The following is a 25,239-nucleotide window of genomic DNA, read 5'->3' as shown; positions in this document are numbered from 1 at the left end:
TACGTCCAACTTACAACAGCACACACTTAGTGGTACCATCACCTGTAGGTGGATAGTTGGTACATCTCCCTGACACGGTCAGTGGTGGCAAGTACCGGGAATACACATTACTCTGTGCACTCACTTGGTAACTGGATGGTGTATGCAGCCACTAACTCGCCAATTGTACACCCCACAATTTTCTGACGATTTCCGGGGTGAATACTGACATACAATCTGTGCAAAAGCGTTATGGGCACCTGGCAAACCTTGCAAGGCTGACTCTTTAATGTGTTCTTGATCTGCGCTCCTTGTGAAGGAGACAAGTGCGCTTTGGTGAGACTGGAGACGACCGTGCTCTACATGGGTAAGACGAAGACCCACCCCTGTGCAGTAGATTATGATGATTGAATTGTTCTATGAAATACTGCCGGAGCGGCAAACACCCTACAGTCGCTAGGTATTGACCGTACCACCTGTTGGCCCCGGTGTCCCATGAATCAATAAACTGTAATGATTTGGGCTCAACGTTTTGAAATCATGGGACCCGGAGGAGGATTTTAGATGGTTGGCCGGACCACACTTGATTGTGGGCACAGCATTTAGCATTATATTATTCTTCGGTGGCACGGTGTCATATTGTTTCATTGTTACGTACGTGCACACACACACACACACACGCATACGCATGCTAACATAAGCTGACGCATATGTCCGCATACGACTTTGTTGTACATGTGCTGTCATTTTCAGCTCTGCAGACCTCCGGAATCGCGCAACATCTGCTCCCAGTCGGCATAATGGTACAGTATTACTGGGAAAAATACACAGTGACCGGTATATTACATTGTATTTCTATTTGATTTTATAACCGGTATGACAGAAATACTTACACAGAGACACTGAGATAGTAATTAATGGTAACCTGTACAGATATTGGTATTTCAAAAAGGATTGAATTTGTCCTTGTGAAAAGATGATTGTATAATAATTATTTTGGCTTTCCCCTGTCACTTATCAGTCTGGACAGAGTCCTTGTTCACCAATGGCACAGCATGTCCTCTCAACGTTTCAATGTGATGCACATATGCACAGGCCGCTAACCCCAAAGCTAGTCGTCACCTAGCGGTTGATTGCCGTGTTTATTCTCCTCGCATGTTCACACGTACACCCAATCGTCTCCTTTGCTCGTTCCTGATGTTGAACACAACACATATCTACGGAAAAAACGTATGCAACTGGGCGGGTACCTTGCAGACGCATTCGCAATATTCATCCTGGAATCGAATAGTCTAACTCAAAAGTGAGAAAGCAGTAAAGTGGTAAACACACATGCTTTTCTTGCGTACTTCCGGCTTTCGGCAGGATGTTTGTCCTTCAGGAAGGTACGAGCAAATCATAACACAAGGCCGCAAATAATACACTTCATTCCCACGACACTGTTGCTTTTATCATAGACACTTCTGTGTGTTCCCAATCAGGGCTGTGTGGTACCAGCAGACAATGTGCTTCATTCCTTCATTGACTTTCGCAGTGTTTGCCTGTAATTACAATGATGAGGTGGCACGAAAGGATTTTAGTGAAATTAGAATAACACCTCTGGTTCGGGAAAGAGTAAAGTTTGAATAAATTTCAGCACAATGTCAAAAAATGTATAATTATATTGTCAGTAACCCTCAAGGAATTGAACATTGCTCACTCGGTGCTTAGTTATAGATATAAAGGAGAATGTTTCTAATTCAGTAAGCCGAATACGGTGACCAAAGTTCAAAGTATATGCAAGAGTAAAACAGTGTGACCGGTCCAGGATGATCATGTGGTGAATATATCCAGTGAAAGTGCACTAACGCAAAGTGGAGACGCAAGACCTGCTAGCGCATGTTCCTGTGGACAACGTAAGGCCTTGGAGACGAAAAATTGCCTTAGGCAAGGAAATTGTCACGCCGGAGAAGGATGGTGGCTCACAATGGCCACAATACCACCCGAGGCTGCAGATGATGATGATGTTCACACGCTGATATGGGAATTTCATCTATTCATTAGGTATTGGCCACCAGTTCTTACGCGTGGGCAACGGTTCAAATATGATGCACTTCGGCTGGTGGTGACGCTTAACAATGTCACGTTCGTCGGGCCCGTTGCAAGGTGCCGTATCCTTGTGGAAGCCGGCAATGTATGCCATCTCGGTGCCCTTTAGCGGGTCAGTAAAGACACTGTCTGGCAGTCCAGGACTCTCGTATGTCGTGTAGTTGTACAAGTCAACATAACCCGTGTCCAAGTCCTCCTCGAAGCGAAGTGGAATATTCGTCCCCGGCTTGAAGTAGATGTTGCGATAGTTCCTGAAGACCAAGAAGATGTTCCACCACCACTCAAACTCCCACAGATCGGCCTGGACATTCTTTTCACCGTCTAGTCGATCAAGAGTAGCTGGTCGGTGTGTTGGCTGGGACGTGCACAGCTGATCGCGATGCCACGCCCGGAACGGATTGCGCTCGCAGTACACACAGGAAGTATTCGAATGCGGGAACACGTATGTCACCGTGCTGTTACGGAAGATCACGCTGCACGGGCCAGCGTAGTTAGCCTCCAGCCCAGCATCCCAAAGCTGCTTGAACGGACAAACCGGACCGAAGTCAACACGAAGGCTAGTACGGTCAGCAGCCCCAAACTCCTGGAAGTAGAATGTGGACGTGCCAAAGCGGTCGGGTGATTCAGGATCCTCGGTGATGTTGAAATACTTACCAGTTGCTGACCACGATGCAGCAAACAACGGTGGGTTTGGACTTGGTAGGGTGACCTTCGCTTTAGCCTGTTCACGCATGGCTGACTTTGATTCACTGCCGGGCTGTTTAAGGCCGAGGACTTTCCATGTTGGATCGCAGCGCGTGGTGTGACGGCCGAATGCAACATCGGACGCAGGTAGGTAAACAGGCCAACAAGACAGGCCCTCGCAGCAGCGCTGGTCCGCGAACTCCGACGAATCGTTGCAGTTCAGGCGGTGCAGAATCATGCAGCGATCGGCGGCCGAGTCCACGGGACATGCCTTGGCATCATAAGGGAGGCTCTCCACCTCGCCTGGCCTGACCTGATGACAAACACCACAACCCACACTCTGCAAGTACTGGTATTTTATCACCTGCACGGTTTCTGGCTTCGCACCGGCACTCACCAGTCTCTTCTCCTCAGCGTAATTTCCAAAGTGCTCGTTTTCGGGTAATAGAGGTATGCTGCGCACCTTCCGTAGCACACGTGGCTGGTTCTTGTGGCTCAGCTGATGCACGAACCACATCACCGCCTCGTGACAGTGTCCATCCCGGATGGTGTCGTGCATCTCCGGGGATTTCTGGGAGATTTTCATTTCTTCTTTCCAAGTCAGTTCGTGATCGTCTAGGCTGGCGTTTGGTCCGTGACGAAGTCTACGATTGTCTTTCCTACCCTGGTACATGTCATCCAAAGCCGGTGATCGGTGTTGTAGCACCGTACGTTGAAAGCTGTGAAGCTCATCCAAGCGAAACTCGTGACAATTGCGCAGCTTATCCTGCGCTTTGAAGCCGTGACGCTCGACATTGCGGCGCAAATGCTCATTCAATACTGTCGCGGAATGCGAAAATCCTGTACCGCGATAAGCGCTTCGTGGCTTTCGCGTGTGGGCTCTGTGCGCATCTTGCGGCGAAATCCTCTCGTCGATCACTTTCTGTGCGTCGAACTCCGGCAGTTGGTATCCTGCCGGTCGACATGTGCCTTCAGTGAAGTCACACTTGGGCAGATCTGGTGGGCAGCAGAAAAACCGCGTGGAGTCCTCATACAAGTCAGGTCGATTGCAGCAAACGGCGTTCTCTTCCAGGCAGCAGGCCGACTCGTTCAGTTTTGAATCGCGTCCGCAGCAGACGTTATGGCACGTCGTGAATCCTCGCTCCGCACACGAGCGAGATCCTGCAGCGAGTGGTCCTGCCAGCACTAGAATGCTCGCCGAGCAAACGAGAATTACAAGTGAGGAACGCATTGTTCCTCGAGTACTTGTACCACTGGCACCCGCAGCGCTAGCGACAGCTGAAAGAAAAATAATTATTTCGAGACCTTTTGTCAGAGAATCCGCTGCAGAGGAACCCTGACTGGAGCCGAGTAGATCACTAGGAAGCTTCGCCTAGCTCGGCCAGCACGTCGTTTCAAGGAGTCTGAAGAGAGCGTGGCTATCCGGTGAAAGTCAGACCAGGGGGAGTCCTGAAGAATGAAGTGCGATGAAGTTAGTAGTTCGCTTCACGCTTTGGAGAAATTCCTAGTCAGCGCTTTCACTCAAGTAGAACTCTCCCTGTCATTTGTTGCCTGTCTGTTTTATGTGTAGCCGTCATTATGACTGTCATTGCTAGTAGGTGAAGATCGCCATAATCACCTGATCACTGATATCATGGAGGGATTCAGGAGTCACGAGATTGAAAAATGTGCATGTTGCTTTTCGTCACGTGTCTCGAGCGCTGTCTCATCGATCATGCGTTTTTACTAGCAGCTGTAAACATGGTAAAGACTAAAGACAAGTGTAATCATGGTAATGACATGCGGCATCCAGATTCCAGGTCAGGCCTGCAGGCTAGGCGCGCGCAACAATATGGTTCACTATCTCAAAGTGGAGGAAGCGTTGATGAGTGCGATTTTCGTGCAGTTTTCAGGGCAGTTTTCAGGGCAGTTTGACACTCAACTCTAAGTGAATGTAACTGGTTTCACGCCAGCAGACATGGTGTAATTCATTCTGATCTACACTCTAAACTCCAGTATCGCCGAAGTAAGTTAGTTGCAACAACATCTTCACGCTGTACTAAAACCATCATGATGTAAATGAATGAGCAATCAATACCTTTAGGGCTTTCTGGCACTTTGTGTCGCCTCTCCCACATTGACATCACCCATTACCAGGCCAGGGGCCCTCCTCACTTACAGTACAGTAGTTCTGCATCCCCATTTACCTGAGTAGATGTACACTGGCTTAGTAAAGTCACCGGGAAGTTAGGTATAATCGGCGCAAGGTTGCTGGGTGTAATCATGCTGGTAGTGCCAGTGGTGAAGCCGGCAATGTCACCTGCAGCTGTTCTCTTGGCAGTAGTTGGGGCTGCTATACTGTGTCACAGTGATCTCTTGCCGGGTGTGGCATGTACTAGCACAGCTGATGATGTCGCCACTGGCGGCGGGGTGGTGGCATTATCATGTGAGCAGCGTGGCTACACGTTGTGCGCGGACGCGTGCTGCGGGCGCAACTCCACCAACGGCGAGGCCCTGTGCTGTCTGGAGACGCGCGGCGCAACGTGCTGCAACCGGCCGTCCTTGGCCGAGCAAGGCAATCGGTTCTTCTGCTGCCCGGCCAGCATGCCGGTGTGCGACTTTGATGCCGGAACGTGTCGCCCCAGTCAGCAAGGTCAGGCCCGTGCTGCTGCTGCTTCTAATGATGGAGACGAGCTAGAGGGTCTGTTCCGGGCATACAGAGCCAAGCCCAGGCGCCACTACCAGGGACATTCGTTCAGCAGTAGCAGCAATGTACTCAACAAACACCTGCACCAGAACATTGCAAGCCATGGGCTTTCGGCCGACAGGATACTGAAGCCGTGCTCAGAGTTCAGTGCAGAGGACCTGTACACACTGCAAACAAACATCCTGTCTTTGCGGGCATTTCATCTTGACACCCACTATCAGAAGAAGAAAGACAGGAGGCGATTACGATTCTCCTCGCTTGATGACTTCCACCAACAATGGAAGACGATCAGAGACATGGTCACAGAGTTCCCTAACTCCAAGGAAGCTGTGCTCAGTGGATTCTGTCATGAGGCAGTGATGTGGTATATCCATCATCTTCACAGGCAGCAACAGAAGAAGACACTTGAGACGTCCGTGTCCATCCCGTACTTGCCAGAAACTCGCTTCTTCCAGCCAGGCAACACGGACGCCGCACCGCCGGATCTCTCTGACCTGCCTGAGGAATCTCTGGAGCATGTTCGACGGGTGTATGTGCACCAGATCGGCTGTGGTGCATGTCACATAGCTAATGTCTCTGTCCTTCCGCCCAATGCTACCCACTGCCCAGTTCCCGTGAGTGTGCCTTGCATGAACCTTGGCCAGCTACACTGTAACAGCAGTGCTGCGCAGGGTGCGTACCAGTGCTGCCCGGGGCTGGTATGTGAGCCGGTCTACATCCCCGCATCAGAGGTAGCGTTTTCGCTCAACACCACCCGATGCGCTGTGTCGGCAGATATCCGCAGTGCATTTAGCAGTAGCGTTGAGGGAATCACTCCTCCCACCGCAGATACACATGTGCGCAAGGATGTGAATACAATCCGGGATACCGCTGCACCACCCCCTGCACCCGTACTGCCGGCATCGTGGATTGCAAACGGCACGTACTACAACTTGACTGCTGACGATCCTAGCCAGCCCGCGGGTACGGTAAACTTCATGTACCAGGAGCATGGCTTCAACAACCAGACCACCATCCGTTTGGATTTCGGCCCGGTGTGCCCGTTCAAGCAGCTCTGGAAGCGCGGACTGGAGTCGAACTACGTGCCGTGCACTGTGCTGTTTCGCAATAGCACCGTACTGTATGCATACCAGGGGCAACATGCCTGCGTGTACTGCTCTGAAGACTCGGTTACCGCATGGCACAGAGATTTCCTGTGTTCGGCGGCCAGCACCCTGAGATCAAACATATCCATTTCCCTGCACAATGCCGAAAGTGTTACCGTGGATGAATGGCGCTTTGAATGGTGGACGACCATTTTCCTGGTTCTGCGCAACTACCGCAACTGGTTATTTGTGCCCGGGACAAACACCCCGGTGCGAGTGTCGGAAGACCTGGATACGGGTTACACCGACTTTGATCAGTTCACCGAAGTGCCCGCACCGGGACTCAGTGATGAGGAGCTCACACGGGGTCTCACGGACCTGAACGTGTCGTACGTTGCAGGCTTGCACGGCACTCGGCCGTGCCCGGGGCCAGACGAAAGGCAATTTGTCAAGCCGGACGATCTGCCAGAGTGTATCTTTGTGCAGGCAATACCTATCAGGAGAACATGGCCACAGCGGGAATGGCCCGAAGGATGGGAATGGCCCGAAGGATAGATCTACCAGTCAAGTGGACAACCAATAGGAGAAGACAGAAGCTAACATTAATCTTTTGTTTTAATGGGATCAAATGATAGTTACCAATTATTGGTACTGGCCATCATTTGATCCCATCAAAAAGTATTCAAGAGGAGATTGAATCAACCACAAGGAGACAAGAGCTGATCATGAACAAGAAATTTAACATTTCACCCATACTTTATATCTTCTTTAAAATGAAGAGTACAGAATATTTCAATAACCGACGAGGAGACAACAGTCGTAAAATAGCAATGAAAAATATCAATTGTGCACTCATAATCATGTATAAACAATTAAAATGAAACAATTCCAGAACGTTTTCGTGTGACCATCATCAGTGGAACATCGTCACATAGTAAAAATCACTAAAACAACCAGTTATATAGCTAGAGTAACATGAAAAGAAGTGTGAGAATGCAGCACAGCTAGCGGTTATGCATAACGCGTGTAGTGTGAACCTTTGCAGTGTATCTGAGAATGGTAGCAGTAGATGAATGTGGCACTACACACGTTATGCATAACCGCTAGCTGTGCTGCATTCTCACGCTTCTTTTCATGTTACTCTAGCTATATAACTGGTTGTTTTAGTGATTCTTACTATGTGACGATGTTCCACTGATGATGGTCACACGAAAACGTTCTGGAATTGTTTCATTTTAATTGTTTATACATGATTATGTGTGCACAATTGATATTTTTCATTGCTATTTTACAGAATATTCCATTTGTATTTGGACCCAACTCATTCAGAAGCCTTACAACTTACACCAAACTTGTGAATACTTAATCCATCCTAGGGTACATTGTAGGTAGTTCCACAGTGTGCTGTGCCTGAAGCAGAACATTTACACACTTTTCACAGCAAGGAGAGGCAGTTCCGGTCTCAGAACTCCGAGTTTCATGTTGTTCAATTGGTCATCAGGCAACATGATCGTGAACAGGGAAAATTTCGGAGTTTCCCCCAAAACTGCCTCTCCTTGTATGCTTCTACAACTGCTCCTCGCTGTGAGATTGCGACTGGACACGGTGTGGTGCTGGTTAATACTGCAGCTTGCACTTGATTGCTAACTAGTACTCCCAAGGTTGAGATGTCAGTGTCTATTCCCTGTACACAGTACATCACTGGTTCTGACTGCTACTCAGTGTTACGGCTCCATCTCAATGTTACCGGCAGACAGTCTCTCCCCACCCACCTCTGTGGTTCTGCAAGCCACAGCACCAGCACTCCCACTGATTTGTGGGTCTTTCAGCCATGCATGGTGCTCGTGTAGAACCGACAGATCATGAGTGCTATTACTTGCTCACTCAAATCTTGGAGCTTGCTTCTCAGTCATTGGATTGCCGCACCTGCCTGAAACCTGTTTGACTTTTCCCCTTTCTTCTGCCGCACACCAGCAGCAGAACTGCAGTCTTGTGACTTTTGACTTTTGACACATCTTTGCAGTACTATCTGTTACATCATTGATGCATCCAAAGGCTTGCAGTTCTTCCTTTAGGCACTGGTCTCTCAAAAACATATAACTAACTTCGACAATACAAGTCATGCTCTTGTCTTGCCTTGTACACGTATATACACTTGGGAAAGGCTGCGTTGACAAGCTGGTGGGGGACGGCTTAGGAATTCAGTGCGATCTTGCTTCTCCCGTTTCCTGCACATATCCCTCAAAAATGCTATATTTATTATGTACCATTGTTCGAGCCTTATTGTAGCAATGGCCATTGTAGCTTCAAAAAAATCACCTCCGCATTGTCCCCAAGCGCCTCCTTGTCCTTGCCCCTCGTCGGGACTCAACCTGGGTAATGGCTCTCTGCAAAGCTGCTGCATGATCATGAAGCATACCAAACGTTAGTGTACGGAGCAAGTAATGCGCCTGCTAATGGCATATCATTGTGCTGACTTTCACAAGATTGGTATCACTTACCGCTATAGAAATCTCGCGTATGTCAGCAGTTTGCAAATACTTGGCAGTATAGTTTTACTGTAAAGGATAGCTGTTGGCTTGCTCCACCAGCACAGGTTCCTTCTTGGAGCCCCTCCTCTTCCCAGTGTTGTCCTGCTACTTCTCTCCTCTCTTCTTACAAGTAGGTTGTGTCTTCAATAAAAATAATATAACATGAGTAAAATAAACACAGTGGACCCAATCTCATGATTGCTCTCTTTTGTTTGCAACCATGCAGATCGCCATCCCCTGCCGGCATCACATGACCTCTACCCACTGCCCTCTCAATCCATCCTTCGTCCATCTTCAAGGCATGCTGCCTACAGGGTACGTATGCTCTTGCTATACTATGTACTGCTATTTTACCTGCATATGGGGAGGGGGTGCAGCACCAGTACTAGTAGGGCGTTATGTCATCTGGGCCCTTCTTCCATAAAAAACAAGTGTGTTGTGACATGTTTTGTACTGCAGGGCGATGAAAGGCTGACAACGGTGAGGCCGCTGTCACCAATGTACAAAGTTGCACCAATGTTCTTGGCCGGCACTGGTAGTGAGTCGAGACATGGCGCTGCGTCTCCGCCGAGGCTGCGCTCTGCTGGTCAGCGGAGGCCTCCATCAAACATGGGATTAAGAAGATCAACACTTGGTCACCATGTATCGGGTAAGCAAGGGTTGTAACTTGGGAAGTGCGGGGAACTGTCATGCAAGCTGTCAGACTGGTTGCTAACTTAACACACAAGCTAACACCTGTTCTTTATTAAAAGATCTCTTGCAGATTCTATTGTATTATAATGAAACACTGTTGTGGCATGCTGTCCCAGGATACCTTACTCAACACACTTTTCTGACTCATCCTAAAAAAATCCCCTCAAATCAGAATGCTCGCTATGTCGATATACAGATGGCATCGCAGCAGAGCATATGCACATGATCCACTGAGCAGCTCAATTATTGCAAGTCTTGACACTGTTCTAATTCTACGCCCATCGCACTGTGTGATTTGCAAACAGACGAGGCGGGCGGTGACGTGGGACCGTCAATAAGCATGGTGGGACTTCCAAGCACAGCAGGTCATCATGACAGCACACCAAGAGATCGAGACAAGAAAGCGGCATATAGAGAAGAGCTAAAGAGACAGGTAGGCACCGCTTGTTGTGCCTGAGACTTCATAAGACGTGCCTCAGGAGGCTCCATAAGAATCTAACTGCCCCGGTGTTGATGCCATCACGTGTTTGAGTTGTCGTGTGACTTCAGCACTGACGTCATTATAATGTATGTGATTTGAGCAGTGACATCATTATAATGTATGTGATTTGAGCAGTGACATCATTATAATGTATGTGATTTGAGCAGTGACATCATTATAATGTATGTGACTTCAGGGGAGTTTCCTGGAAGGGTGAATGGGATGAAAGGGGAGTGAAAAGGGGCCAAGGGAAAGGGCTTAGCAGAAACACTGCTCAAGTATGCCTGTAACTGTCTCCTTGCTCTGTCTTTACATCTTTCTGCTTCGATGATTGGACCTGGAATGTTGTGTCACGATAGATGGAAGAAAAAGCAGCAAAAGAGGAGGCAGCGCGAAAAAAACGTGAAAGGTAGGTGGAAACCTTCACTGCATGGTGTACATACATGTAGGTGTGTAAGGCTGTGCAGCATAAATATACCTGGGTGGAAAAAAATATTCAGGGCACACTCGGAGTTGAACCAAGGACCTCTCGATCTGCAGTCGAATGCTCTACCACTGAGCTATATGCCCCAAGATGTCTGTGGATCCCAGTTGTGGTGTGTTTGTGCATGTTCTGGTGGTTCATACCCTGATTTATGATTACCGTAAAGTACCGTTGATCCCCCAACGCCGTGTCGCTTCCCAGCTGGTTTTTCGGCAGGGTGCGGGAATTAGATCAAGTCGTTTAAGTGCAGTACGATGTACGACAAAGCAGAAGATCAGACCTGGCATGCTGGATTGTGCACATGTTCATCCTGCACTCGTACGTATTGTGTACAGCAGTGCATGCGTCAGCAGTGCATGCGTCAGCAGTGCATGCGTGAGCAGTGCATGCGTCAGCAGTGCATGCGTCAGCAGTGCATGCGTCAGCAGTGCATGCGTCAGCAGTGCATGCGTCAGCAGTGCATGCGTCAGCAGTGCATGCGTCAGCAGTGCATGCGTCAGCAGTGCATGCGTCAGCAGTGCATGCGTCAGCAGTGCATGCGTCAGCAGTGCATGCGTCAGCAGTGCATGCGTCAGCAGTGCATGCGTCAGCAGTGCATGCGTCAGCAGTGCATGCGTCAGCAGTGCATGCGTCAGCAGTGCATGCGTCAGCAGTGCATGCGTCAGCAGTGCATGCGTCAGCAGTGCATGCGTCGGTTGAAACTGTATTGTGCACAGCAGTGCATGCGTCAGCAGTGCATGCGTCAGCAGTGCATGCGTCAGCAGTGCATGCGTCAGCAGTGCATGCGTCGGTTGAAACTGTATTGTGCACAGCAGTGCATGCGTCAGCAGTGCATGCGTCAGCAGTGCATGCGTCAGCAGTGCATGCGTCAGCAGTGCATGCGTCAGCAGTGCATGCGTCAGCAGTGCATGCGTCGGTTGAAACTGTATTGTGCACAGCAGTGCATGCGTCAGCAGTGCATGCGTCAGCAGTGCATGCGTCAGCAGTGCATGCGTCAGCAGTGCATGCGTCAGCAGTGCATGCGTCAGCAGTGCATGCGTCAGCAGTGCATGCGTCAGCAGTGCATGCGTCAGCAGTGCATGCGTCAGCAGTGCATGCGTCAGCAGTGCATGCGTCAGCAGTGCATGCGTCAGCAGTGCATGCGTCAGCAGTGCATGCGTCAGCAGTGCATGCGTCAGCAGTGCATGCGTCAGCAGTGCATGCGTCAGCAGTGCATGCGTCAGCAGTGCATGCGTCAGCAGTGCATGCGTCAGCAGTGCATGCGTCAGCAGTGCATGCGTCAGCAGTGCATGCGTCAGCAGTGCATGCGTCAGCAGTGCATGCGTCAGCAGTGCATGCGTCAGCAGTGCATGCGTCAGCAGTGCATGCGTCAGCAGTGCATGCGTCAGCAGTGCATGCGTCAGCAGTGCATGCGTCAGCAGTGCATGCGTCAGCAGTGCATGCGTCAGCAGTGCATGCGTCAGCAGTGCATGCGTCAGCAGTGCATGCGTCAGCAGTGCATGCGTCAGCAGTGCATGCGTCAGCAGTGCATGCGTCAGCAGCGCATGCGTCAGCAGCGCATGCGTCAGCAGCGCATGCGTCAGCAGCGCATGCGTCAGCAGTGCATGCGTCAGCAGTGCATGCGTCAGCAGTGCATGCGTCAGCAGTGCATGCGTCAGCAGTGCATGCGTCAGCAGTGCATGCGTCAGCAGTGCATGCGTCAGCAGTGCATGCGTCAGCAGTGCATGCGTCAGCAGTGCATGCGTCAGCAGTGCATGCGTCAGCAGTGCATGCGTCAGCAGTGCATGCGTCAGCAGTGCATGCGTCAGCAGTGCATGCGTCAGCAGTGCATGCGTCAGCAGTGCATGCGTCGGTTGAAACTTGAAAATCGTATTTCGTTGTATACTGTAAACCCCCTAATTTTAGCCACCAATATATTTAGCGATTTCGAATTGTCGACGTTTTAGCGACCTTTTATTTTAGCGATCGGAGTAGACAGTTTTTTGGGTAATGTGAGCAAACGTAGCACAGTCATGTACAGTCATGTACATGCACATCTACAGTATGTGTACTGGTAAGGGGTCGTCGCAAAAAATGTTTGTCGTCCCTGAAACGAACATGATTCATTTGGGGGGGGGGGGGGTGCGAGCCAAAATCGCAACTCGACCGACACTGTACATATGACATGTACATGCATGCGATTTTCGTCGTCCAGCGTAGCAAGCTGTGTTCCTTTCAGAGGGAGGGGAGGGGGTCCGAGGACGAAAGGAACGATGTTCGTTTCCGGGACGACAGAAAACTTTTGCGACGACCCCTAAAGAAAAGAAAAAAACTCAGAAGAAAAGTAACTGAGAGATTACTACACAGTATTAAAAACAGACTGGTACCTTTCACTAAAAAAAAAGAGGATTCGCGATTCCTAACTTTAGCGAACTTGAGTGATTAGCTAAATTCGCTAGGGTTTATGTGTCGCTAAAATTAGGGGGTTTACAGTACGCCGACGTCGCTTCACAGGCAGAAATTCGACAGGGGGCGGTAATTAGAGCGGGGGCGATCAACGGTACTTTACGGTAGTTGTTGTATATCACAGTAAACAGAGTATTATTATTATTATTATTATTTATTAAATTTTTAATAGGGCATTCCCACAGGCCTAAGGCCTTCTTACGGGGTACCCTAAAAAAGAGTATCAGTTATTCATTGAGGTAGTTTCATTGCATTACACTTCTGTATCTTTTCTTGAGACGTTCTCACTCACTGAGAGTTTTGAATATTTGGAACACTTGTCATTTTGAATGTGGTTGACATAATGCTTCAATGGTTAGTAATTCATTACAAAGTGAGTACATGAAGCACACGTCGACTTACGTCTCTCTAGCCCTGTTCTCTTCTTCTCTCTTGCCCTGCTGGCTCCTTGTTCTTATTGGCGCATGCTCCACGTAATTGATTCATTCTAATTATCACTGTTCCACAAACTGGTTATCGTTGTGAGCTGAGTGTGAACGAGAGGTTCGACCTCGTGTGTGTATAGAAGAGGTTCGACCTCGTGTGTTCACTATATAACAGTAGTCACAGTAAAGGAACAGATCACTCTTCTCTGACTCACTCCCTTTCTCTCACACTCCCTCTCTCACACCCCTTCTCTATAACACACACATACATATAATAGCTCTCCCTCCTCCTCCTCCTCCTCCTCCTCCTCCTCCTCCTCCTCCTCTCTCTCTCTCTCTCTCTCTCTCTCTCACACACACACACACACACACACACACACACACACACACACACACACACACACACACCCACACACACACACACACGCACGCACCCACACACACACACACACACACACACACACACAGTTCTGCGGTCTCTCGCACTCACTTTCTCTCTCTCCTTGTCTCCTGATCTCTCTGCACATGTATGTATCTGCTGTGCCTTGCATGCAGGGAACAGCGTGAACATGATGCAGAGAATGAATCATATGATCCCTGGGGCAAATCCGGGGCAGGTGCTCCCAATCGTGACCGAGCTGGAAAGGTGGTTGGTACGAGATGTAGCTTTCGCATTGCTTTATGCATACCAGTAGCAACTTTCATTGAGTCCAAGTTCATTGTAATCGAGACATCTGGAGCTGGGTGTAGCGTTTGTCACTGCAATGCCACCATGCAGTCTGGGGCAGCGTATGTCGCATGAGATTTTGGAGACTTGTTTGTGGAATACCCAAATCCAGTCAGAAGTAGTATGTTGCACTGATTCACAATGGGTTTCTTCGTCATACCGGTATATACGGGTACATGTGCCGGCAGCACCAAAGCACAAGCAGCTGAGTATTTGTCATGCATGAAACTCCCTCTGTTCCCCCATGTCTGGCAAGTTGACAATCAGCCAGGGAAAGTGTCATTGCAATCTGGATTTCTCACGCCTGTCTTGCGCTTCTCCTAGCTGATCTTCGACAAATGCGGACCAAGAACGACAAGGGGACGTCGTCGCCCGAGCCTCGAGCAGATCCTGGCCAAGTATCACCTGGACGCCTGCCTGCCACCTTTGACATGGATGGACCGCTCTTGAAAGCGGACGCGTTGCTACGGTCCCCGCCGAAAGGTGGACTAAGCAGTCGTCTAGGCTTCATGGGTGAGTTAGTGCAGCAGGGATTCCGAATGTGCAGCGTTTCCTCCGAAAAGCAATGTACATGTAGATGATGTAGTGCTGAATGCCTTGCACATCAGTAGTGCACGAGTTTTGTTTCGTACAATTGTAGAGTGTTGTTACTCGTGTGCGTACAACTGCTGCATGTGGTGCTGTAGCATTACACCCGTGTAAGTCTTTCCCACTACAACATAGTCTGATTGTGTTGAGCTGGTCGCTGTGCCTCTGTCTGCTAAGGTGATGCTGGTAAGCAGCAGCAGCATGCAGGACAGGGCACTGCACCAGGATCGGAACCTGGTCCGGGCGGCGGCTCTGGTAACGAGTACCGCGACTTCCTACGGCGTCAGATTGAGGAGAAGGCAGAGAAGAAGCGGAAAGAAGAGGAGAGGCAGAAAAAGGAGGAGGAAGAAGAGGTACTAGAAATCAAATCTTATTGCCTATTTTGTGCACTTCTGTAACCCGTGGATGCATTAGCACATAGATTGTGCACTATTGAACCTAATCTGGGCATGTACCGCATGTATGCCTGTTTATATACATGCACTGTACATTGTACTGTTTTCGCAAACGAGTTACCGAGTACAGGTCCTCCCTCGTTAGTAGATAATCTCTGGACCATCGAAGAAGTTATCTTATAACGAGACTTATTGTAACAGGACTTGCAGCTGAAGGTGAAATAGGCACTAATTCATACTTGCCTGGGCGACCCTCGATACAACATAAATTATCGAAGCTTCAACTCGTTATAAGATAATTGAAAATCTCCAGCATAGCTCTTCCTTGGATGCAAAAGATTGTCCATGTCTACGAATACATAGATCTGTAATACGTTGCGTCTTTCTGCGTTTTCCTACGTGTTTTGGCCTTGGTCCTGACTGAGGGTTTGGCATTCCAGGGACCTAGGCAAAGCGTTGTTATAACGAATTTTATGTACAAAACGAATTATGTTGTAGCCGGACCTGTAAACAGTTGTATAGACCACGTTTTGCCAGGAGATTCCAGATTTCTATTACTTACGGGGTTTATGTACTAACCGGACTCGTTACAGGTCAGACCTCGCTATAACGACCCCCGCTATAACATAAACCTCACTATAACGTACAAATGTGAATGTCCCTGCCGAAACCGCATCACTTCTGTACAAAATTTCCTCGCTATAACATAATCCGCTATAGCGTAATGTTCGCTATAACGCACTGTTTGCTGGGTCCCGGGCGCACGGAGACCTCAGCATAACGTAAAAACTCGTATACAAATGACTATGTACACGGCATGCATGCGTTCTCGCGACAAATTCGAGACTGAGCCGTCCACCTCGGAAGCATGGAGTAGTAAAATACCGGTATTTTACTACTCCCATTACTTTTTATAGGCTCTAATCTTATCACATCACGACTCACATGTACAAGTACACGCACTACAATGGTTCTTGTCGCCCCTTTGCTGACAAGCCTGTACACATGTGCACATCTTTGCTAGTCATCATCATACTTGTATGTAAAACAGTACAATTGTAATCAGTAAGTGAAGAGTGTCATTTTGACATGCATATTGCATATTGGTGTGCCCAACTCACTATAACATAAACTTCGCTATAACATAATTTCTCCCATCCCCCAGAGATTACGTTATAGCGAGGTCTGACCTGTATAATGAGGGAGGACCTGCATCATACTTCAGTTTGTTTGTATGTTGTAACGACAGGGTGTGTGCCCTTTAGTGATCACCAGGCAACTGTACATTGTTTTCATGTTTGCGCCTATGCCAAAGTATACACCTGTACATCTGTGCGTGCATTTGTGTGTGTGTGTGTGTGTGTGTGTGTGTGTGTGTGTGTGTGTGTGTGTGTATGTTGAAGTTGAAGTCGGCTGTTGTTGACGCGGCGGAGCAGGTGGTTGGTCGGGACAAGCGGCGGATGCAAGATTGGTTCCGTGACAATGCCCTTGTATTGGAGCCTCTACTGGAGTCTCGTAATACCCTGTATAGCCAATGGCTGAGAAGCGGCAGGGACTCTGATCACCGGGCATTCAAAGAAGCGCGTGGCCGGGCTCGTACTGGTATCCGGAAGGCAAAAACAACTTGGTTGATGGACAAAGCGGCGGTGGTGCACCGTGGACGTTTCAGTGGCAAAGCTGTCTGGTCTGCCATTCGCGACATGCAACGCTGCTTTGGGGGCTTGCAACCCCTGTCTGTCCAATCCATCCGCAATGCCGATGGAGTTCTTTGCGAATCTGTTCAGGAGCAGCAGGGCACATGGCATGGGCATTTCTCGGGTGTCTTGAATGTCTGCAGTGTGTACGATCCGCATGTCTTCCAACTTATCCCTCAGCGTGAGGTCGAGGACTCCCTCTCACTGCCACCATCGGAGGATGAGCTGACTCAGGCAATTAGACACCTACAGAATGGCAAAGCTGGTGGTATGTCACAGATTGTGCCGGAGCTGCTGAAGGTTGGTGTGCCTGTCCTCCATCCACTCCTCCTGGACCTACTCCAATCTGTCTGGTCGGGGGGTTGCGTGCCCCAGGACTGGCGCGATGCACTGCTGGTACCGATTCCAAAGAAGGGCGACCTCTCTCGTTGCGATAATTGGCGAGGGATCGCATTGCTGGAGGTTGTCGGCAAGTTGGCTGCTCGGATCATGCAAAACCGATTGCAAGGTATTGCTGAGGCGGAACTGCCTGAATCCCAATGCGGGTTTCGGCGGCACCGTGGTTGTGCGGACGCCATCTTCTCTGTCCGTCAACTTGTCGAGAAGTCGTACGAACATCGATCGAAGCTCTTCTGCGTATTTGTGGATCTCCGCAAAGCATACGACTCTGTCCCTCGCGAAGCTCTTTGGCAGGCATTGCTGCGGCTGGGTGTGCCGCCCCCGACTGTGGCCATCATCAAATCATTCCATACAGACATGTCAGCTTGCGTTCGCGTTGCCGGTGGTTGCACGGATCCGATATCTGTCAAGAATGGGCTGCGCCAAGGGTGCGTTATGGCACCTGTACTGTTTAACTTGTACTTCGGCTTAGTTATTGAGCGTTGGCGATCCCTTCTCGTTGAGCGTGGAATAGAGTCTGGTGTGGACTTCAGCTTCACAATTGATGGCCAGCTGTTCCCTCGTGTCACTAGGCGTCGTCCCCACTCCGAGTCCGGCCATGCTGATGACTTCGAGTTTGCGGATGATGCTGTACTGCTCGCTACAACTCGCAACGCAGCCGATCAATCCCTGTGTGCCTTTTGTGAGGTCGCATCCAGCTTGGGTCTCACAGTGAGCATGACCAAGACCAAGCTTCTCGTTGCAGGTTTCGGAGTTTGCCCTGCTGATTGCTCTGATTTGGTCATTGGCAGTGATAGGGTTGAAGCAGTCACCTCATTCCCCTATCTTGGTTCCACCATCACTCCAGACTCGCGGTCGCAAGCGGACATTCGGAGCCGTCTAGCAAAGGGTGCAGGGGCCTTTGGTGGTCTTCGGCGCATCCTACATGACCGGAGCCTGAACCTCCCTACCAGGCGCCACCTGTATGTCGTTTGCGTACTGTCAACGGTTCTGTATGGTTCAGAATGCTGGACGCCGTTGAAGGCAGATCTAGATAGAATGGACCGGTTTCACCATGCCAACATTCGCTCCATCCTTGGCGTATCGCGAGGCCGACAGTGGGAACAGCGCATCTCTTCACAAGAACTGCGAGCACAGTGGGGTGATCCCACACCATTGTCACGCATGGTGCAGCAGAGACGGTTGGAGTGGCTTGGGCACCTGGCTCGTCTTGATGACACCAGAGTACCGAAGCAGTTGCTGTTTGCCTGTCTCCCTCAGTCTCGGCCATTCTGTGGACCTCGTCGTCGCTGGAAGGACACCATTCACACGGACCTATCCGTGGCTGGAGTGCGTAACTGGTTTGAGTTGGCAAGCGATCGTGGAGAGTGGCGTGGAGTGGTGACAGCAGCAGGTGAGGACAAGGAACCCGCCCCGAAGAGCATCGAGTGCCCAACCTGCAACCGTCTGTTCCGCCGTAGTTCCGACATGGTCCGTCACAAGTGTTCAGCAATCCGTCAGCTCCCGGTATCGGAGCAGCCTGGATCAGTACAGTGTCCAACATGCAACCGATGGCTACGTAGCAGAGGAGGCTTTGCGGTGCATAAGTGTCGGCTAGGCGATGTCGACCAGCCGCCGGCCCCTGCCCCTGCTCCTCTTGTTGTTCCTGGTGTAACTTGCACCAACTGTCAGCGTTCATTTAAATCGGCTGCGGGTCTCAAGCGTCACCGTTGTGGAACCTGTCCAAAGCGCCCTACTGTGGCTGAACGCCAACAATTCAAGTTTCACTGCCAAGTTTGCCACAACCGACGGTTCCGGAGGCGGCAAGATCTGGAACGCCACTTGGAGCATTGCCTTCCTCCCCCCTAACCTCTCTGACAGTACCTCCCTTTGGGGAGCGGCGTGGCCATTTCTGGCAGCTGTCAATAGTAGTAGTAATAGTAGTAGTGTGTATGTGTGTGTGTATGTGTATGTGTGTGTGTATGTGTGTGTGTGTGTGTGTGTATAGATGTGTGTGTATAGATGTGTGTGTGTGGTGTATATGTGTGTGTATATGTGTGTGTGTGTATATGTGTGTGTGTGTGTGTATAGATGTGTGTGTATAGATGTGTGGTGTATATGTGTGTGTATGTGTGTGTGTGTGTATATGTGTGTGTGTGTGTGGTGTGTGTGTATATGTGCGTATGTGCCTGTACCAATAACCCTTTTCGGCCATGCAAGTTGTCATTGGCTTTTCCCGCTCTGAACTGTACTATCCTGGACGGGCTTTACTATCACTGTCTCTACAACACCCCCCCCCCCCCATCCATACCGGCATTGCACTCATTGTAATCTCATATTTATCTCAGACATCTGCTCCAGCTGTGTATACTGTTTGGAAGACATGAATGTAATTGAATGCGTATTCTTCCTCTCGTCCGTGGTGGTGATGATTCCTTTAGCTGAAACGCATCGAAGAAGAGAAGAAACAATTGGAAGAGCAATATCAGCTTGAACTCGAGAGGCAAAGAGAGAAGGATGAGCTGGTAAGGTGAAAACATGGCCGGTCCTGTTCTTGGGACTTATCTTTTTTTTTTAGGAGACACATTAGTACTGCCCTGCTGGGTCTCAGGTCTACAAATACTGGATCGACCAGAGCCAGCCACTCCAAACCCAAACCAGGTGCTTGCAGACCTAAATCTTCAAGGTTTGGAGGTGCCTTGGGTGAAATTGTTGCGTTTGCCGGCATGCAGTTGGTTAAGGCGGTTTAGCGGCATGCAGGGGAAGGTTTGTAACACTGTAGGTAGGCATGGCGATGATCGTTGTTTGCCATGAAAATGCACAACAGTTGTTTTTGATGTGATCTGGGCAAGTGAAAATTCTCATTTCGTGACATTATATCACCTGTTACGTAGGCTGCTCTTGAAGGAAAATGGGTACTACTAGACTGATCACTATTGTCTGTACACTTGATGGGCATGTGCCTACAAGCCTGTTGGTATTTGATCCGCTTGGTGTGATATTGTGGTGTGGTGTTGTTATGGTGATGTTGTGATGCTTGTACAAACAGGCGAAGAAGGAGAACAAGAAGGCCGCCGAGGACAAGGCCGGGGCCGGCGGCGGAGGCGGCACCCCTGCTCAGCCTTCACCGCCAGTGCATTCTCATCGCAGCAGAGCCAAGCGCAGGTCACCCACACGACAGGCTGACATCAGAACTCCACCTCCCACGTGGCAAGCGGTGAGTGTTCTGGGTACGAAAGATAGCCGAATACCATCAGAATGAGAGTAGCGCTGTGTACATGCTGGACTTACGGTACTTGCACAAATGAACACATGCAATGCCTTATCATGTGTTTTGTGTTTTCTGTATTTGCACGGCCTGATACAGCAGCCCAGAGCCAAGTCACCGCCTGTACCAGCAGTTCGCAAAATGCTTTCCGGAGGCATTGGCGAAGACAGCAGTCCGCACCAGGCGTACACATCTCCACCGAAGTCAAACCGCGCGGCGATGTCGCAGGAACCGGCGGCGGCGGCATCCAGCAGGCGAACGGCATCTCCACCTGTTCCGGCACTGCGTGGTCCTTCACCTGCACACCCAGCACCTCCGCAGTCCCAGCGCCAGCACTGGCACAGCCAACGGACACACTCACCGCCCGTTCCTGCATTGCAAAAGGCAGCGGCAGCAGCAGCACCGAGAACGGACATGGCGTCCCCTCTTCGACAGGTTGAAAATACGTTCAGCACTCGGCGGTCGGAATCGCCGCCCGTGCCCGCACTGCACGACAGCCGAAAGCGTGGATCGCGTCCTTCGTCACGTCAGCGCACGGACAGAAAAGCGACGGCATCGCCCATGCTAGCTGCCCACGCCACGAACGGTGGCATTGCGGGTCTGCCGTCCAATGGTGCAGCCGTCACTGCAGCTAGCACGTCGCAACCCGGTGCCCTTACATCCGTAGCTCAGCAGCTGGCTGAAATGAGAAGACAGCTGGACAACGAGCAGCAAAGATTGAATATGAGAATGAAGATGTCAGAGGTACGTGTATTGGAAACCTACCAGAGTCATTTCGGTGGTCAAGCTCTGTGTATCCACTCTGTGTATCCAGCTGTAATCCTCGGTGATCAAGCTCTGTGTATCCAACTGTGTATCCAGCTGTAATCCTCGGTGGTCAAGCTCTGCCGTGTATCCAGCTGTAATCCTTGAATTAGAAATGTCCTACGTGGCCAATTTAAAGTGTAACGATATGTGTCGACTTTTGCTTGCAGCATCAGTTTGCAGCGCTGGCTGATGTGCATGCAGCAAACTATCAGCAGATTGCCGATGACAAGAGGAAACCCACAAGGTAAGCGACGGACTACCTGTTCCGTGGCTAGTCATGGCTATACAATGGCTATACAATGGCTGTACCATAGCTGGCAACTGGTAGCAGCCACTGTTACCGCTAGTATGCACTCTCTAATACTTTAGTCTCACAGGCTGATGAGTCTACTGAGAAACTTCGTTGTAACTATCTGCCGTGGCTCATGAAACTCTAAAATAATTTCATTGACTGTGTTTAAGGTATATACTCTGGTTCTCTGCACATGAACGTGTCCTGCGTCAATCACCTTGGGGTTGATTTGTTTCCGACCCCCGACCCCCCCCCCCCCCATGCCCCTCCTTTTTCCTCTCCTCCCTCCTCCTCCTCCTCCTTCTCCTCTTCTTCTTCCTCCTCCTCCTCCTCCTTCTCCTCCTCCTCCTCCTCCTCCTCCTCCTCCTCCCCCTCCCACATATCCTCTCCTGGGACTTATAAGTTCAATATTCATCAGTGCTGAACTATGTGACGTATTCACTGTATCACTGTCTGCAGGGAATCTAACCCTGCGAAACCGGATCCGGAGGCCGTCTTCTCATCAGCTGTGTTCAAGCGGAAGCCACGGTTGGTTGCCCTGACAGATCCGGGCAAAATTCAACCTACAGACCCTCCGTTGACGATTGTAAGAGCTCCTAGCTAGGGCGATGATGTGCAAGTTCTTGATCTTTAATTGCTGTGTGGTTTCACACATGCACACACGCATGCACGCGCGCATGCATACACGCACACATGCACGCGCACACACACACACACACACACAAACATGCACGAACACACAGATATGCGTATGTATGTATGCACGTACGCACGCACGCACACACACACACACACACACACACACACACACACACACACACACACACACACATCCACACGTGCACACATGCACACATGCACACACAGACACACACACACACACACGGGTACACTCACACACTTTAGATTCCAGTAGCAGCTGGATTTCCGCATGAGGCTGCAAAGCATAGCATTTTGATGTCTTCTGTTTTTGTATCCTTGGCTTCTTTCATGAACACAGCCTGAAGGCAAAGACCACGTGGACCTGGCTGCAGAACTTCATCAGTTCAACCGTCTGAAGTACCGGAAAGGTGAGAGAAGAGGCGTAGCCAGAGTGACTGCCAGGAATGCAAACCCCTCTACAACGACCTGTCGCTGCGGGTAACGTGCTGGTACCTAATTCCACTTTGCGTACATGAACATGTCAGTCTTGCTGAAGCTTCGTAGTATTGATCCCTACACCAGTGCATACGCTTGCATTGGCTGCTGTCGTGTGCTCAAGTAGTACTGGCTTTATATGACGCGGCAATCTTGGATCATAACTAATAACTTGCTGCATAGAGTGCCTGGGTACACAGAGACTCGTTTCACTGCTGTCTAACCTGATACTTGTACTCTGCCGTGACACCCGCACTGTATTGTATACCTTATGCCGGCTAGTTATGCACCGGGCATGCACTCTTTCTTCATACATGTACGCGTACGGCAGTTTGAAGTTTCAACTAAAGAAATACAACTGGCAGTGTAGAGGGCCGTGTCTGGTGCTGTTCTTGGCCTTTTTCATGGCGCCGATCCTGTGCTGGGGGAGTCTCCTTGGTCGTAGGTGTAGATACTGAAGTATGGAGCATACTGCGTGCACTGGGCAGCTGTAGATTTTCTCTCAGCTGCTTTCTTTGCCTACATGTGTGGTGTGTCCCGGTTTGCGTGTGTGCGCGTGTGTATGTGTGTCTGTGTCTGTCTGTGTCTGTGTCTGTGTGTGCGTGTGTGTGCGTGTGTGTGTCTGTGTGTGTGTGTGTCTGTGTGTGTGTGTGTCTGTGACTGTGTCTGTGTGAACTTCGTGTACTTCAATCTAGATGCAGCAATGGGTCGAGATCAATTGAAGTCCAAGTATCCTGAGCCACCGACCTCAGCCGATAGTATAGACCGGCAGCAAAATGCCTTGCTCAGGTAGGCGGTGGCCGATGTGCACATTTTCCCAGTACAGGTTGTCCCCCGTTAATACGAGTCCGGTTAGTACATAAACCCCGTTAGTACATAAGAAATCTCAAGTCCCGGACGAAACGTGGTCACTTCCATACAAATTTTGTCGGTTAGTACATAATTCGTCAGTACATAAACCCCGTTAGTACATAACATTTCTCCGTACCCGCATGTCACCTACCTCAATAGTACATAATTTGTTGGTCTTTTGGCCTTCCAGTAGAGGCACATTGTGTTCTAGTTTCTACTTGTGGACGCAATTAGCTCAGAAATCAGAGCGCACATCACAAACCGACAGCTCTGTTTTTTTCCGAGTGACTGTACAGGCTCGGCTGGGCATGTATCATGTAAACTGTAGAATCTTCGCTAACTGTGACCGTTATAACATAATTTTTATGTTATATCGAGGGAATCAAGAATATCTCGCTGCCGAGTGGTGGTAGCAAGAAACACTCAGAAAAGTTGAAAATTGGACAACAAAGTACATAAAATTGCTTGTTAGGGCACGGCAAATTGTACTGTGAAGGTTTCGGAACAATTGGACCAGCCGTTAAGGAGTTAGAATTTCGGCCAGGTTTCCGGCCTTTTCCCATGGTTTACAATTTGCCCTGGAAGCCAGTATCGACTTTTTATCAAAACCCACGATTTATCCTTTCCTTTTTGGCCGTGTGGTTATGAATGCTGTCTGCTGACCATGAAGTTGTGAGTTCAAATCCCAAACTATCTTCAAATCAAACTTTTTTTCATTGTTTTGGTGATCACGCTGGCTTGGTAGATCTGCAAAAAAGTACAAGACAAAGAAGGTGGCTGCGCCAAACGACTTGTTGTTGGAGCTCGCGTTTCCTGCCGAACTTACGGACACTTGACTGGTTCACGCCATGTGAACACGGAAGTCATTGCGCTGTAGCTACATGTTGTTGAATCAACGGCACATCGATCGATCCATTCCTTTTTGAGAATTATTTTAGTATTTCAAGATCGCCAAATTATTTGAATTACCCGTAATATTTAGGAGTCAACGCCGTCTTCTATCAGCTTTCACAGGCGTCTGCTTTTCTCAAAATGTCGTCGAAGTCACACGGATAGCTTTGCCAAGCTTCATGGCCTTGGGAATGGGTCTGTGTCGATGTAGTTTTCGTCACATCGTGAGAGTAAATTGCATCGCAGCTCAAAGAAACTATTTGGGCACAAAACGAATTGGGACCCATCCCGCTTGTCAACATTTACCACACTTTCGACATGTCCTCTCTGACTCCATATCGATACGAGGAAGAACTCACCATTTTCGTTCAGCTTCTTCGTCCTAAATAATCTCACCATTTTCGTCATGCCTCCCCTTGCAGTACTCTCTTTGTTTCTCTCCTTATTATTCAGTTCGCCGTGGTTGGCTACCACCCGACTTCTCATATATATTGGCAGTCTTCTGACGAGCCAGGAGATGTTGAATTAATAATAATAATAATAATAATAATAACTCGTTTGTTGTAAACCAGACGTACATGTACCGATGTCGTGAGTGAGTTGTCATTTTTCATGCTTTCGCGCGGAAT

At 49.6% G+C, this 25,239-nt stretch overlaps 1 protein-coding gene and 1 non-coding gene across 3 annotated transcripts in view; one reads left to right on the top strand and one right to left on the bottom strand.

Annotated features, from left to right (window-relative positions):
• LOC135805182 (zinc finger CCCH domain-containing protein 13-like) overlaps positions 1-25,239 on the top strand; it is a 39,372-nt gene that overhangs the window by 8,407 nt on the left and 5,726 nt on the right. Inside the window, exons 14-29 of one of the 2 annotated variants that reach the window (XM_065319186.1) lie at positions 299-346; positions 733-782; positions 9,280-9,368; positions 9,513-9,702; positions 10,052-10,179; positions 10,587-10,636; positions 14,137-14,234; positions 14,633-14,821; positions 15,074-15,249; positions 19,805-19,888; positions 20,413-20,580; positions 20,734-21,375; positions 21,606-21,682; positions 22,190-22,316; positions 22,731-22,800; positions 23,563-23,656. In XM_065319186.1, coding sequence (XP_065175258.1) covers positions 299-346; positions 733-782; positions 9,280-9,368; positions 9,513-9,702; positions 10,052-10,179; positions 10,587-10,636; positions 14,137-14,234; positions 14,633-14,821; positions 15,074-15,249; positions 19,805-19,888; positions 20,413-20,580; positions 20,734-21,375; positions 21,606-21,682; positions 22,190-22,316; positions 22,731-22,800; positions 23,563-23,656 — 2,280 coding nt within the window. Of the gene's footprint in view, positions 1-298; positions 347-732; positions 783-9,279; positions 9,369-9,512; positions 9,703-10,051; positions 10,180-10,586; positions 10,637-14,136; positions 14,235-14,632; positions 14,822-15,073; positions 15,250-19,804; positions 19,889-20,412; positions 20,581-20,730; positions 21,376-21,605; positions 21,683-22,189; positions 22,317-22,730; positions 22,801-23,562; positions 23,657-25,239 lie in introns of both variants that reach the window. The other variant, XM_065319185.1, reaches the window with a different exon arrangement.
• Positions 10,726-10,797, bottom strand: Trnac-gca (transfer RNA cysteine (anticodon GCA)). The gene has a single exon. It is a non-coding gene; the product is annotated as a tRNA-Cys (tRNA).

The sequence above is a fragment of the Sycon ciliatum genome, chromosome 1 (genome assembly GCF_964019385.1).
Source record: "Sycon ciliatum chromosome 1, ocSycCili1.1, whole genome shotgun sequence".
NCBI classification, from domain to species: Eukaryota; Metazoa; Porifera; class Calcarea; order Leucosolenida; family Sycettidae; genus Sycon; species Sycon ciliatum.
This window is presented reverse-complemented; position numbering and strand designations above follow the sequence as displayed.